Source organism: Nyctereutes procyonoides, unplaced genomic scaffold (assembly GCF_905146905.1).
Source record: "Nyctereutes procyonoides isolate TBG_1078 unplaced genomic scaffold, NYPRO_anot_genome, whole genome shotgun sequence".
Taxonomy (NCBI): Eukaryota; Metazoa; Chordata; class Mammalia; order Carnivora; family Canidae; genus Nyctereutes; species Nyctereutes procyonoides.
The window spans coordinates 5,502,240-5,517,010 of record NW_026575131.1 but is presented as its reverse complement, the minus strand read 5'-3'; the positions used below and the strand labels follow the sequence as shown (position 1 = coordinate 5,517,010).

Genomic DNA, 14,771 nt, shown 5'->3' with positions numbered 1-14,771 from the left:
TCTAAAAAACTTCCTCCAAATAACTAAAAGGCAATCTTACCTACCAGTTGAAAGGAATTGTGGCAAAGTGACAGTCTGAAATGATGGGTATAAAATCTTGGGTGACAGCCACCTACCTCTCAGTTATGGTTTCAAGATACTGAGTGTGCGCACACACACACACACACACACACACACACACACACAGATTTTCTAAATATACAAACTAGTGGAAAGTTTTCAAACTGACAAACTTGTCATGGAAACTGAATAAATATGCAAAAGAGCAAAATAAACCCGAGTCCAACCACCTCGTTAATAGCTGAGGTCTTTATTTCAATTTGTATGTACAGTAAAAGTGCTGCTGAGAATATGCAGCAACCAGACAAAACATAAATGTAATTCTCTCTCAACAATTAGCAGCTTAAGATCTATCAACTACAGTGTTAACGTTCACGCGTTCACAAGTGTCATTTCTGTACTTTTCAATTCGTGCAAGTGAGTTTTTATTCTGACACACTTTGATAAAACACACTTACAGTCTAGTAGTCAGTCCTGCTGAGGGCATCACCTAGCGTACACAACACACAGACAGAAATGTTCACTCTTAGAGCCACATTCAAAACGCCCCGTTTCATTGGGGGTGGGAACCATAATTTTGCCTGTGTCAATTTATTGATTATAGTTTTTGGTTTTGTTTTGGATGCAGTATTTTCCAAAGCTGAAAGGTAGCTCCTCACTGGAGCTTACTTGGAATTCAGCATTTCCTCTGACTGTACCTCAAAGGAATATGAAGTCAGAATCAAAACCAAATGCAGTGGAGACCACATAAAAATATGCTCATTATTAGGGCATGGCTAGCAAGGAAGGCTTGATCCCAGTGTTCTTCTTGGTCTCAGCTTTTTACTTCAGTTGGGTGAAGGGGATACAGGGGAGAAAGAAGACCCCAGTCAATCAAGTGTAAAATTTAATGTACTTTTGCTTCTGAAGGAGCCAGTGGAGTAGAAAGCCTTCCTTGCTAGGATGCACTGGGTATATATCAAGGAATTAAAATCGGAGCAGACAGAAGTGCCCTTCAACTGAGTCATAAAAAAAGGTAAAATATTAGTTATTCTACAACCTGAACAGAGTCGCCCAGGCTACCACAGCCAGCCTCAAGCACCAGCACTAACAGGTAATCCAGGAATGCTTCATTTCAAAGGGAATGCACGTAGTCTTTAAAAGAGAAGAAGCATTAAAGCAAGGGGAAATGTCCGCTCACAGAACAATTGTTAAACAACCATTAGAGTGAGGTTATAGAAGAGCTTTGAATAGACCAGAACCCAGGAACAGCCACAATGCAGAGAACCACAAAGGCAACAGGTGTGGGCAGCAAGAAGTGGGGGAAGGCATGAACACAGATGCATGGTTACAAATAGCATTAAATGCAGACAACTGTCAGGCCTGGTGAAGAATCAAAGGACAAGACAGCTGGAAAGCCATTACTGTGACTGACCTAGACTGAAGCTCCTTCCTAAGACAGTTTGAGAGAGGATGGTGGGCAGTTAGCATGGCCTGTTTGGCTGGGAGCTCAGGGGGCTGTCCAGAGGCAAAAACCTTCCTTTGATAGAAATTGTCCCATAGCAAATGGAAACAATTTCAATCTATCATCACAGTGACTTCTAGTGCCCACAAAACTTAGTAGCCTCTACACAGTTTAGGGGACTCAAAGGTTCTTAGAAAAGCCAGAGGATGGCGACTAGGGCCTCTTTTTGATAACTTTGTGGGGCTCTCTTCATTATTCTGAGTGATTAAGCTAGAGCAGAAGGTTAGGAGAAACTATGCTAGTTTGACAAGGTCATGGTGTCCTTTGGCACTCCTGCCTAAAGTCACTGCAATATTTTTAGGCAAAATTAACAACATTTAAAATACATAGGCATGGTAACAATTTGTTTTTGGCCTGAACATGAATTGGTTCCAATTATTTTTTTAATAGAAAATTCATCCCTGTAGTCCCTGCTTTGGGCACTAATTTTGAGAGGTCAACAGAGCTAACAGGTTGTACTACAATCATCTGGGGATGGAGTGAAGATTGGGGTACCTGAGTTAAAATATCAAAATGATTATGGAAACAACATGCTGACTCTGAGAAGGCCAGCCTGCAAAAGCTGCAGGAGGCTGGACCTGTCATGTAAACCATCCTCTCAGACGGACAAGGCAATGCTAATCTAGTTCCAAAAGAATTTCCTGGTATGGGAAGAGTAGGCAAAGCATGCTTTGCTACTCTTTTCAGAGCATATTATGTGCCCTTTGCTCATCACTTAGTTGCACAGAACTGAGGCCAAGAGGGAACAGCATTTGTGATTCAATACTATGAATATGAAAAGATTAACCAAGCTTTCTAGATATGCTCTAAAAGCCCAGTTCCATTCTGGTGGAACTGGTGATAGCATGGGGAAGAAGGCTCAGTCGTTTTTTCTAAACTGTCTATAAAAGTCCACTGAGCATAGGTATGTTAGTAAGTCAGTCTAGATGAATAGGAAGCAGACAACATTTTACACCCCAAACTTGGGTCCTTCTAACCTGACAGATCCTTTTCTGTTCTTTAGGGAGAACCACCCTCAGTTGATTCTCTCAGGCAGACAGAATAAAGCTTTGAAATTAAGGATGCTGGGGCCAAAATGCAGAGAGATTTCACATCACTTTGGTTTCAGTAATTAGGGGGTGTTAAAAATAAATTAAGGGAACACAAGGAATTATGTATGACTGTCATAATATAGTCTCAGTTTTTCCTAAAGACAACCCCAGCCCAAAGTCACTGGGTGAACATTTTCTTGGGGCAAAAAAAATCTATCCTATCATGCTGGTTTGTGGAAACAGCCTCCTCCTCTCCCTGCACACCCCTTTCCTCTCCAACCAAGCCAAGCCCATGAAGTGGTGGGGATGGGGTGGCAGGACACCAAAAAGCAGCAGCAGCCAGAGGAGGAAGTCTAAGCTGCATCTCAAAACAAGGGCATCAGAGGGAAGCTTTTATAGCAAGTCTTCCTTTACTCAAACTGTTTCAAGACAAGAGGGAGCAGCACACTTAAATATCCACACATTTCTTCATTTAAAAACATCACTTCTTTATTTCAAAGGAAAAATAAAAGACCCTCCCAACCCTTTCCAAAAAAACCCAATAATAATAATAACAATAATAAAAAATCCTATTAGAAACCATAAGGAAGCACTGAGAGTTTGAGTATTACATTCTTCAAGTATGCTGTTCGGATTTTCTGTTTTTTAAGTTGGTGACTATACACATATTTAAAAAAACCTTAAAAGTGCGGCCAAGGGATTTTGCTTAAAATTAAGTATTTAAAGGGCTACTTCAAAATACTGTAGTAGGGCTTTGCAGTGATCCTTTGGGGCATGATGCTCTCACTTTTGTATCCTAGCAAAGGTTAAGGGACCAGGTTCAAAAGTGATCATACTTCCAGGGTTAGCATGAGTGGCCAACTTGGGTGAGAAAGCCAGGGAGAGATCCATGTGTTCTTCCACGGACAAGGACAATCCACCCTGAATCCAAAAATTCAGACATGGAATGTGGTAGGATTTCACAGTAAAGTTAGTCTGGGAGGGGGAGAGGTGGTGAGCCCAGACGAGGCAGGGTGTTAGGTTTAACTGGTTTCCCTAATCAGGTTTTTGCATCTTTTTAGTGGGTTTTAGTGCAGTCCTTCAAGCCACAATTTAGAATGCCCTTCAGTGTGCTCCAGATTGTTGGTTCATATTAAAGGACTGTTTAAGATTTGCATCCCAAGGAAAATCATGCTACATAAAAATGATCCAAGATTTTTGCCCAAAAAACTTCTTGGATAAAATCTAAAAAATACTATTGCAATTGCGTCTCTTGAAGAAAAAAACATTATTCTAAATGTAAACAGATTCACTCAACTCTTTTGTTGTAGAAAACTTCAGAGTAGGTAAGTTGCTGTCTAATTCTTCGCTGCATGCACTCGCCAGAGGGTAGGGGAGCACTGCCTTCTTGTGCCAGCATCATCTGGGGGAAGAAAAGAACCGTTCCACATAGCTGAAGAGGGCATCCCAGTGCTTCCAGAGAAAGGCAATGAAAACCACAAGGAATAAAGTGCTGAACGTCCTGTTGCGAGTCTTCATAAGAGGAACCACGCAGTTGGCTACCGTGGAGACAAAGACCAAAAGGACCGCCATCACTGCCAGAAGGATGTTGATGAGTTTGCCCAGAAGGTTCCGGGCAGTGGCATTCTCCAGCCCTTCCAGTTGTACCACCTGCTGCTGCTGCTGCTGCAGCTCCATCTTGGAAATACGGGTCTGGCACGCCTCCAGGGCCTCCTGTGGGCCAGAACAGGGAATAGTTAAGCCTTCTATTCACAGTATTTTGAATAGTTGACATGCACTTTGGGTAAGCCAGATGCATCTTGAGCTATGCCAATGATTTTAAATGTGTTAAAGTCTCAAATATGAGAAGCCAAATGTGTAAGTCATTATTCAAGTGACTGTTATTCACCTAAACTGCCCTTCATTGCATTCCTTGTGGGATGGGTCACAGGAAGTACCAGCCACACTTAGATTTGGTCTCGAATGTTTTAATGCCAAGACCTCCAGTATATGATTTCTTTCCATTTAAAAATTACTAAATTAAGTTTCACAGGACAATGATCATGGCGGGGGGGAAATTTTATTCTTGTTCAACATAAAACATTTCAAATAGGATACACAGTCTCTCTTGATATTTTTCTCAAATTTAGGTCTTAGCCTTGAAGTAATACTGTCAGTTTGATATGTGTTTATTCTTTCACCTGTTTAACTGCATACAAATTTAAGCCTAGGGAAATGTATGGAATTATTTTTTGACTTTCTATCTTAATACAAATAGTATACTATAGGAACTAATCCAGAGCTCATTTTTTTTCACTCAACAGTGGGTCCTGCCAATCCTTTATATGTCAATGTGTAGAGATTTACCTCATTCTTTTTAACTGCTATGTGGCAGTTTATAGTATGGACAGATATGTCACAGTTTATTGAGTTCCCCGTTGGAGAGATTTTAGGTTATTTTCAACTTTCCCACTATACCAGCGATGAGGTGAATATCCTCTGGACATACTTGTACGTACTATCCATTGTTTTCCGAGTCAAGTCAATCACATACATGAGAGTATAGGGCTCTCTGATCTATTTTCGTAAGAAGAGGATGTTCCCTCCCTTTTAATGCCTGTAAGGACACTATGCCCAAACACTAGACCAAACGTTTTAAGTGATATACTCCCTTCAACCCATGAGTTTATATGAAATTTACCCTCAACATTCAGAGGACAGAACCTATCTCCTTAGCTATGGTCAGATATCCTCTAAAGTTCAGTAGTGGTGGGAGCTCTAGGTTTTTCTGGTCTTGGTTTCAATGTGTCCTGGTTTCCTGGGATTTGAGATGAAGGCTAGGCAACTTCAGACTGAAGCAAGCTAATGAATAGATAATGAATACTACCCAGCCCAGAATGATCATGGGGAAAAAACTGAAACATTAACAGAATTCCAGAGTCTGGAGAAGATGGCAGCTGGGCAAATGATTCAGACATTCCCTTGATTCTTTTAGGCTATAATACAAGATTCCTGGACCACTTCTCTTCCCTAAGACTAGCTTATTTCAAGATGCTTTCATGTGAAACCAGCAACTGTTCCCTTAGAAATACCTCCCAACTGGAATAAGAAAAAGTTACATATTCTATTTCCTCACAGCATAAACTAGAGGGTCTTAAATATAACTGTCTTATGTGTTACTCTCACGAAATGGCCTGTAAAAGGTTTGGGCTTGGCAACTAGGACAAAAGCTCCCTTTGCTATAGAAGAAGACAGGATGGCCATGAGTCCTGTCAGAGCAGCTCCTGAAGTAGTAATCAACAGATATAATAATGCATATGGTCTTCTATATACTGAGACCTGTGATCCTCAGAACATTTCTTATGAACCCAAGCAAGCATACCACCCCTACATGGTATAGACTTTTGAGAAATGTACCTCATTTGAAGAGTAGGTATATTACAGTTGGTATAACCTTCTCTTGATACTCTACCTTCCCCCCCCTTTTTTCCTAAAATTTTCAATATTATGGTAAAATATACCTAACATTAAATTTACCATTTAATTTTAACCATTTTAAAGTGTACAATTCAGTGGCATTTGGTAAATTCATAATGTGCAACCATCACTCCCACCGTATTCTATAACATTTTCATCACCCCAAAAAGAAATTCCTTACCTCTTAGCCATTACTTCCTAATTCCATCTTCGTGCAGCCCCTGGGCCCCACTATCTACTTTCTGTCTCCATAGATTTGCCTGTTCTAGATATTTCATGTAAATGGAATCACATAATATGTGACCTTTCGTGACTGGCTTTTTTTTCACTGAGCCCAATGTTTTCCAGATTCATCCATGTTATAGAGCATGTATCAGTATTTTATTCCTTTTTCTTCTTCTTTTTTATTGTGGCAAAAGAAACCTAACATAGATTAATTAACCATTTTTAAGTGTATAGCTCAGTGGTATTAAATCCATTCATAATGTTGTGTAGCCATCACCACCATCTAACTCCATAGCTCTTTTCATCTTGTAAAACTGAAACTCTGTAGTCATTAAACAAGAACCCCTCATTCCCTTCAACCTCCAGCCCCTGCCAACCACCATTCTACTTTTTCTTAGTCTTTTGCTTTAACATCTGATCCTTTATGCTAACCTGGATGTCCCGGGCCCGTTCATAGGACTGATATGCAATTTTCTCTTCCATGCTGGCCAATTCCTGTTTCAAGTTTAAAATTTCATTCTGGTGGAGCTCCGTTAGGTCATTTAGCTGTTCTTCTAATCGTTCACATCTAGGAAGGGGGAAAAAGTTAGAATTTTATGCATTCTATATTTTTCCTGGTATTATTCACATTTAATCCCCAAAACCCATTCTGCAAGGGAAGAAAACAAAAGCACAAAGAAATTAAGTCAGTGGCCTGGGGTAACAGGGCATGCTAGTGGGTAAAGCTCTTAGTCCCTGGACTGGACAGCTTGTCACAAGGCCATGTCATAGCAGCAACATGGTTTTTCCACAGTCTTCTCAACACACAGTATTTACAGCAATGCCAGCAAGCCCTGGTTAGCTTTGAGCATACTCATAATAAATGAGGCAGTTCTTATTCTGTTCTGAGCAGCATAGGGGAGAGGCAAAAACTAGAATACAATTAAGCAGGTCTCATCAGAAGATAAACAGCACATAAGTGGAAACTGACCTTCTAGCAGTCAGCAGTAGCTATTCTGATACTGGACAGATCACTCACCTGGATGTTCACGTTTCAGAGCCCATCATCCTCATGGCCAAGCATAGTGTCTAGGACATCTCAGTCAACAAATATTTACTGAGAGACTGCCTTTTACCATGTATGTTCAAAGTACTGGGAATACTGTGGTAAGCAACACAGAATGCCTACCCTCAGCAGTTTACATATTAAGGTGTGTGTGTGTTGGATGGAAGGAAGCAGAAAAAAACCAAGACAACTGAAGGTATGGATAAGTAAAATGAAGAAGATCAATAGGGGTATATATATGACAGGGTGCCTGGTGGTAGGTTAAGCTGGAATGGCCAGAGTCCTGTTCAGCACTCTCCAACAATGTCAGATAAAACTTGAACCATGATTTGAAAGGACTTACGAAGATGTGGGGGTCAGAGCATCTTAAAGCAGAAGGAATAGCAAGTATATAGTTCTCAAGATGGGAACTAGCTTGACAGGTTTGAGGGACACAAAGTAGGCCAGTGTGGCTATATCTGAGGAAAAAAAACAAGAATGGAAGGAGATAAGATTCTTTGGGAGGAAGTCATTTAATTCATCTTTTATCTCTAGCACTTGGGACTACCTATAAGAAGTTTATTTACATAAAGGTGGAATATGGGTAGGGCAACTAAGAACCAGTAGGATTGAAGAAGGTTTAAAGGGAAAGATCAGAGGTTTCAGGTAGAAAAAGAACACGGATAAAGCAAGGAGAAATGTACAGGACAACTGGAATGGTGAATCTATGTTGGAGAGAAAAGGGAAATCCGGCCTTAAAAGGTAGGTATGGGAGTTGGGATTCTGGAAAGACAGTAAATGGGCCCAAAGCAGACTGCTGATGGGGAGGGTGACATGATAAACACAATGTTTTAGGAATATGGGTTAGGTAGAGGAGAAAAGGATAGACTGGGGTAGGTTGTGTGTGGAAATCCCAGGAACCAAAAAAGAGCTAAGTAGGGAGGAGGATCGTTGAAAACTACACGTTAAAACAGACAGCCTCAGCAATCAGACAACAAAAAGACATTAAAGGCACTCGAATTGGCAAAGAAGAAGTCAAATTCTCCCTCTTCGCCGATGACGTGATACTCTACATAGAAAACCCAAAAGACTCCACCTCAAGATTGCTAGAACTCATACAGAAATTTGGCAGTGTGGCAGGATACAAAATCAATGCCCAGAAATCAGTGGCATTTCTATACACTAACAATGAGACTGAAGAAAGAGAAATTAAGGAGTCGATCCCATTTACAATTGCACCCAAAAGCATAAGATACCTAGGAATAAACCTAACCAAAGAGGTAAAGGATCTATACCCTCAAAACTATAGAACACTTCTGAAAGAAATTGAGGAAGACACAAAGAGATGCAAAAATATTCCATGCTCATGGATTGGCAGAATTAATATTGTGAAAATGTCAATGTTACCCAGGGCAATTTACACGTTTAATGCAATCCCTATCAAAATACTTTCTTCAGAGAGTTAGAACAAGTTATTTTAAGATTTGTGTGGAATCAGAAAAGACCCCGAATAGCCAGGGGAATTTTAAAAAAGAAAACCATATCTGGGGGCATCACAATGCCAGATTTCAGGTTGTACTACAAAGCTGTGGTCATCAAGACAGTGTGGTACTGGCACAAAAACAGACACATAGATCAATGGAACAGAATAGAGAACCCAGAAATAGACCCTCAACTTTATGGTCAACTAATATTCGACAAAGGAGGAAAGACTATCCACTGGAAGAAAGACCGTCTCTTCAGTAAATGGTGCTGGGAAAACTGGACATCCAAGTGCAGAAGAATGAAACTAGACCACTCTTTCACCAAGGCAAAAGAAACAAAAGCAAAAATGAACTATTGGGACTTCGTCAAGATAAGAAGCTTTTGCACAGCAAAGGATACAGTCAACAAAACTAAAAGACAACCAACAGAATGGGAGAAGATATTTGCAAATGATGTATCAGATAAAGGGCTAGTTTCCAAGATCTATAAAGAACTTTTCAACAGCAAAGAAACAAACAATCCAATCATGAAATGGGCAAAAGACATGAAGAGAAATCTCACAGAGGAAGACATAGACATGGCCAACAAGCACATGAGAAAATGCTCTGCATCATTTGCCATCAGGGAAATACAAATCAAAACCACAATGAGATACCACCTCACACCAGTGAGAATGGGGAAAATTAACAAGGCAGGAAGCCACAAATGTTGGAGAGGATGCGGAGAAAAGGGAAACCTCTTGCACTGTTGGTGGGAGTGTGAACTGGTGCAGCCACTCTGGAAAACTGTGTGGAGGTTCCTCAAAGGGTTAAAAACAGATCTGCCCTACGACCCAGCAATTGCACTGCTGGGGATTTACCCCAAAGATACAGATGCAGTGAAACGGGACACCTGCACCCCGATGTTTCTAGCAGCAATGTCCACAATAGCCAAACTGTGGAAGGAGCCTCGGTGTCCATTGAAAGATGAATGGATAAAGAAGATGTGGTTTATGTATACAATGGAATATTACTCAGCCATTAGAAATGACAAATACCCCCATTTGCTTCAACGTGGATGGAACTGGAGGGTATTATGCTGAGTGAAATAAGCCAATTGGAGAAGGACAAACATTATATGGTCTCATTCATTTGGGGAATATAAATAATAGTAAAAGGGATAGAGGGGAAGGGAGAAGAAATGGGTGTAAAATATCAGAAAGGGAGACAGAACAGGAGAGACTCCTAACTCTGGGAAAGGAACTAGGGGTGGTGGAAGGGGAGGAAGGCGAGGGGTGGTGGAAGGGGAGGAAGGCGGGGGGTGGGGGTGGATGGGTGGCGGGCACTGAGGGGGGCACTTGATGGGATGAGCACTGGGTGTTATTTTGTATGTTGGCAAATTGAACACCAATAAAAAATAAATTTATTATTAAAAAATAAAATAAAATAAAATAAATGGTGAAAAAAATAAAACAGACTAGAAAGGGAAAAATAAACACATCTCTAGCTTATGGTGAATAACATGTAAGCCCCTCTGTCAGACAGAATATACTACCACAGAACACTACCTGGGCACAAGTACACACCCAATACTAGTATAGAAGCCTCAGGGGACTGTGTATTAAAACAATAAAAATGACACCTAAAACTACCCTTCCTTTTTCTTGTTCTTAACACCTATATATATAGTACACAACTTTTAAGGAATAGAAGTTTTCTGTTAGAGGTAATTCTTATATTGCAGTATCAGTGATATTCTCCCTTCCAATAATTATATCCTAAACTCCATTCTTTCTCTAAGAAATGATTTTTTTTTTGTTTTTGTTTTAAAGGCACAGTCTGAACCTTTTTACTGTATTACTGAATCTTACTAAGTTCTCCTTTATCCTTGATAGGTATCTGTATTGTTTTCTTTCACACTGAAATTCTGTTACTAAAGTGATGGAACAAATCAGAAGGTGTTTCCACCCTTTACTTGTAACTCAGGCCAATATTATCTGTGACTATCTTTTCACTTCATCTGCAGCCCAAGATATGTGCTCAGAAACTGGTATCACTCCTGGAACTGATTTTCTATCAAATTTTCCACCAGTTGCCATAAGAATATGTTGATACAGTACTGCCTTTTCAGGTTCTTCCTAGTTTATTTAGCTCACTATTTCTTTGTTGTTTTTAGTATTTGATGATTTCATCATTCTCTCACCTTACTAAAGATGGGATAGAGACTCTATAAAAGGACTGTTCCAAAGTATCAGTCCCTTGAAATTTAAGGGAAGGGCTGGGCCTTGCTGCAAATAATCCTCCTAAGCTAGGGATTGATGTTCGGTGGCAGGGAGGGGAGAATGGCAGTGGTGACAATCAATCTGCTGCTGAGAACAGACCCATATGACATCTTTGGCATGTGTTCCATAATTGTGTAGTCTTTCAGGAATGTTGGAGAATCTTATTTGATATGAAATATGGCTCACACATACCATTAGAACAGAATAAAAAGTAACAGCAACAACAACTGCTGCCATATATTCAGTTCCTACTATATATCCAAATTTGTTTTTTTAAAAAGATTTATTTATTTGGGGGGAGGAGGGGCAGAGAGAAATGCAAACAGGGTCTGTGCTGAGCCCAGAGCCCAAGCCCGAGTTGGGCTAGATCCCAGGACTCTGCGATCAAGACCTGAGCCGAAACCAAGAGTTGGTCACTTAATTTACTGTGTCACCCAGGCACTCCTACCCAAATTCATTTCTAAAACCCCAAGAAGGGGGTTTAGTTTACAGTTAAGGAAACTGAAGCTCAGAGAGATAAAGTGACTTGCCTAAGGGCACACAGAAATTAAGTAGGGAGCAAAGATTTGAATCCATGTTTGTTTGACTTTAAACCCAAGTTCTTAACCTCTACACTGTGATGATGCCACTTTGAAACTACTCAGGAAGCCCAGATGAGCTAAACTCCCTTTAAAAGTAAGAAATCTGAGTCAGGTCTACAGTTGATCCAAATTACATAGCCACACAGGGAGCTGGACCGAGCTACAGTGACATGATTGTTTGGAGCTTGATGTTAAGGGTGGAGTCAATGGGAAGAGGAATGTAATAACTCTACAAACATAGATTCAAAAAGAAGATAATAGCAAGTGTTGGGGAGGATGTGGAGAGATTCGAAATCTTATAGAGCTGGTGGGAATGTAAATGGTGGGTGCATCAGCTTTGGAAAACGGTTTGGCAATTTCTCAAAAAGTTATAGAATCACCATATGACCCAGAAATTCCACTCCAGGTATACATTGAAAAGAGATAACAACTTATTTCCACACAAAAGGTGTACAAAACATTCACAACAACATCATTCTTAATGGCCAAAAAGTGGAAACAACTAAATGTCCACCAACTGATGAATGAATAAATAAAATGCAGTGCAACCATACAATGGAATACTATTTGGAAATAAAAAGAAATGAAGTAATGACATATGCAACAATATGGATGAGCCTTGAATACATTATTCTAAGTGAAAGATGCCAGTCAGAAAGGACCACAAGCTGAATTATGCCACATATATGAAATGTCCAAAATAGGCAAATCTACAGAGATAAAGGTTAATGGTTGCAGGGTCTGGGCAGAATGGGAAGATTGGAGGGTGATGAAAATGTCCTAAAACTGATTATGGTGATGGCTGCATATATCTGTAAATACATTAAAAATCACTGATTTATGTAAGTTGAATGGGTGAATTCCATGGTATTATGAATTAGAACTCAATGAAGCTGTTAAAAAAGATTATGATGTCTGCAATTTACTTTCAAATGCATTAAAAAAAATGAAGAGGGGGATCCCTGGGTGGCTCAGCAGTTAGCGTCTGCCTTTGGCCCAGGGCGTGATCTTGGAGTCCCAAGATAAGTCCCACATTGGGCTCCCTGCATGGAGCCTGCTTCTCTCTCTGTCTGTATCTCTGCCTTCTCTCTCTATGCCTCTGAGTAAATAAATAAAATCTTAAAAAAAAAATGAAGGGAAGGGGCACCTGGGTGGCTCAGTCAGTTAAACATCTGACTTGATTTCAGCTCAGGTCATGAGATTGAGCCTGAGTCCGGCTCTGCGCTCCGTGTGGAGTCTGCTTGAGATTCTCTCTCCCTCTGCCCCTCCTGTGTGTGCGCGCACACACGCGCACACACACAATCTTTCTCTCTCTCTGAAATCAATCAATCAATCAATCAATCAATCTTTTTAAAAATGAGAGAAAGGATGGATAGATGGAAAGATTCTGATTAGATGATATAGTAGAATGTAGAATCTAAGGGGTGGGTGGTATGAAGCTCACTGTACAACTATTTCCAACTTTGCAGCATACTTGAGGTTTATCATAAACACAGTGGGGAAATGATTATAGGTATTATAGCCAGGAAAACTTGGGTTTGAGTCCTTGGGTCTGCCTATCATAACCTACTGTTTAGGTTAGTTTGCTTTTCTGAGTAAGTTCCTTCATCTATAAAATGAGGGTAATAGTACAGAAGCATTATTAAAAAAATCCATTTTTCTTCTTTCATAATTTACCAAGGAACATAATGGCCTTTTTGAAAGTGTTTCTACATATTAAAGAAGGCATCATTTGAAAACATGCTCCCTGAAAGGAATTCATAGGCAATTTGAAAACCTTTTTAGCCAGCCAAGTATTTCCTGTGGTGACTGATTCATGGCCTTAATCTCATTTTAGGCTCATCACAGAAATAAATACAAATATCTCACACTTGATCTTACATGTCTTTAAGATTATCATTATTTAAAAAAAGAAAATCATAAGGACATATATTAAATCATTGTTTTCTATCTAAAAGTAATTATTATATGTCAATTATATTTCAATAAAAATAAATGGATATCTTAACAAATCAGAAAAAAAAAGATTATCATTATTTCATGTACCTCCCTACTCCTCAAGACTTGTTAAAATCAGTATGCTCAGAAGAGATATATACCACAAACATTTAAAGTATTGTTTGAAAAAAAAAGTTCCCTTAGTAGAAGGAATCTTAAACTCTGGGGGTTAGAAAATATCTTAGAAATCTATTACATCTCTTCCAATTGAGGAATTATTTCTATGACATCCCTGACAAGCAATCTCTCCTTGAACACCTCCAGTGGCGGGGTTTCATTTTTCTAAGATGGTTTTTTTTCACTATTAGAGGAATTCTTTTTAAAACTGAACTAAAACCTACCTACTTGTGATTCTCACTCCATAGTTTTGGAGCCACAAAAAACAAGCTACTCCCTTGCCTGCATTACTTCTGATAGCTGCATTCAGCAACAGTTAGTAGTTCCCCATGTATTTCTTTTTTAAAAAAGATTTTATTTATTTATTCATGAGAGACACAGAGAGAGGCAGAGACATAGGCAGAGGAAGAAGCAGGCTCCCCACTGGGAACCTGATGCAGGGGTGGGGGTGGGGACTCTCAATGCCAGGACCCCAGGATCAGGAGCTGAGCCAAAGGCAGACGCTCAACCACTGAGCCAGGTGCCCTCCCCATGTATTTCTATAGAACAAATCCCTGGTAAAGCCTTAACTGCACTTGCATCTGCCAGTATCATTTTGAATTCAGCCGCTGAAGGTGATTTCTTTCAGTGTGCTTTCTCTGCACGTATTTGTAAAGATGAGCCTGTCTTTTACTGTCTTCATCCTGGGTGAAGATACGGAGGCCAAGAGTGGGCAAGGCCAAGCCAGAGCTCACAGGCTGCTCCTATAGAATATCCCAGTCCCAAGCCTGGGAACCGTGCTTGCTAGGGTAGCAAACACTTCAGTATGCATTATAAAAGGTCAGGAGAGAAGAAGAGGTAAGAATTAGGAGAGCCTTTCTGTTCCCCCCTCAACCCCCAAATACAGGCATTTAAGAAGTCCATGTTGGGGGATGAAGGTTTAAGTTAGCCTATTTTGTCATTTTGTCTGTGTTTAGGAGTCCTGTAGCTACACATCTAGTTGACTTTTCTTTTTTTTATTTTTTTTTTTATTTACTATAGTCATACAGAG

General features: G+C 40.0%; 1 protein-coding gene across 6 annotated transcripts in view; it reads right to left on the bottom strand.

The window, feature by feature from the left end:
- Positions 1–296: 296 nt before the first annotated feature.
- The window catches only part of TMCC1 (transmembrane and coiled-coil domain family 1), a 238,747-nt gene continuing 224,272 nt past the window's right edge, over positions 297–14,771 (bottom strand). For all 6 annotated transcript variants that reach the window (XM_055343373.1, XM_055343372.1, XM_055343377.1 and 3 more), the window contains 2 exons: positions 6,709–6,844; positions 297–4,308 (listed from right to left, as the gene is read on the bottom strand). In XM_055343373.1, coding sequence (XP_055199348.1) covers positions 3,994–4,308; positions 6,709–6,844 — 451 coding nt within the window. In that variant the 3' untranslated portion in view covers positions 297–3,993. The remainder of the gene's footprint in view (positions 4,309–6,708; positions 6,845–14,771) is intronic.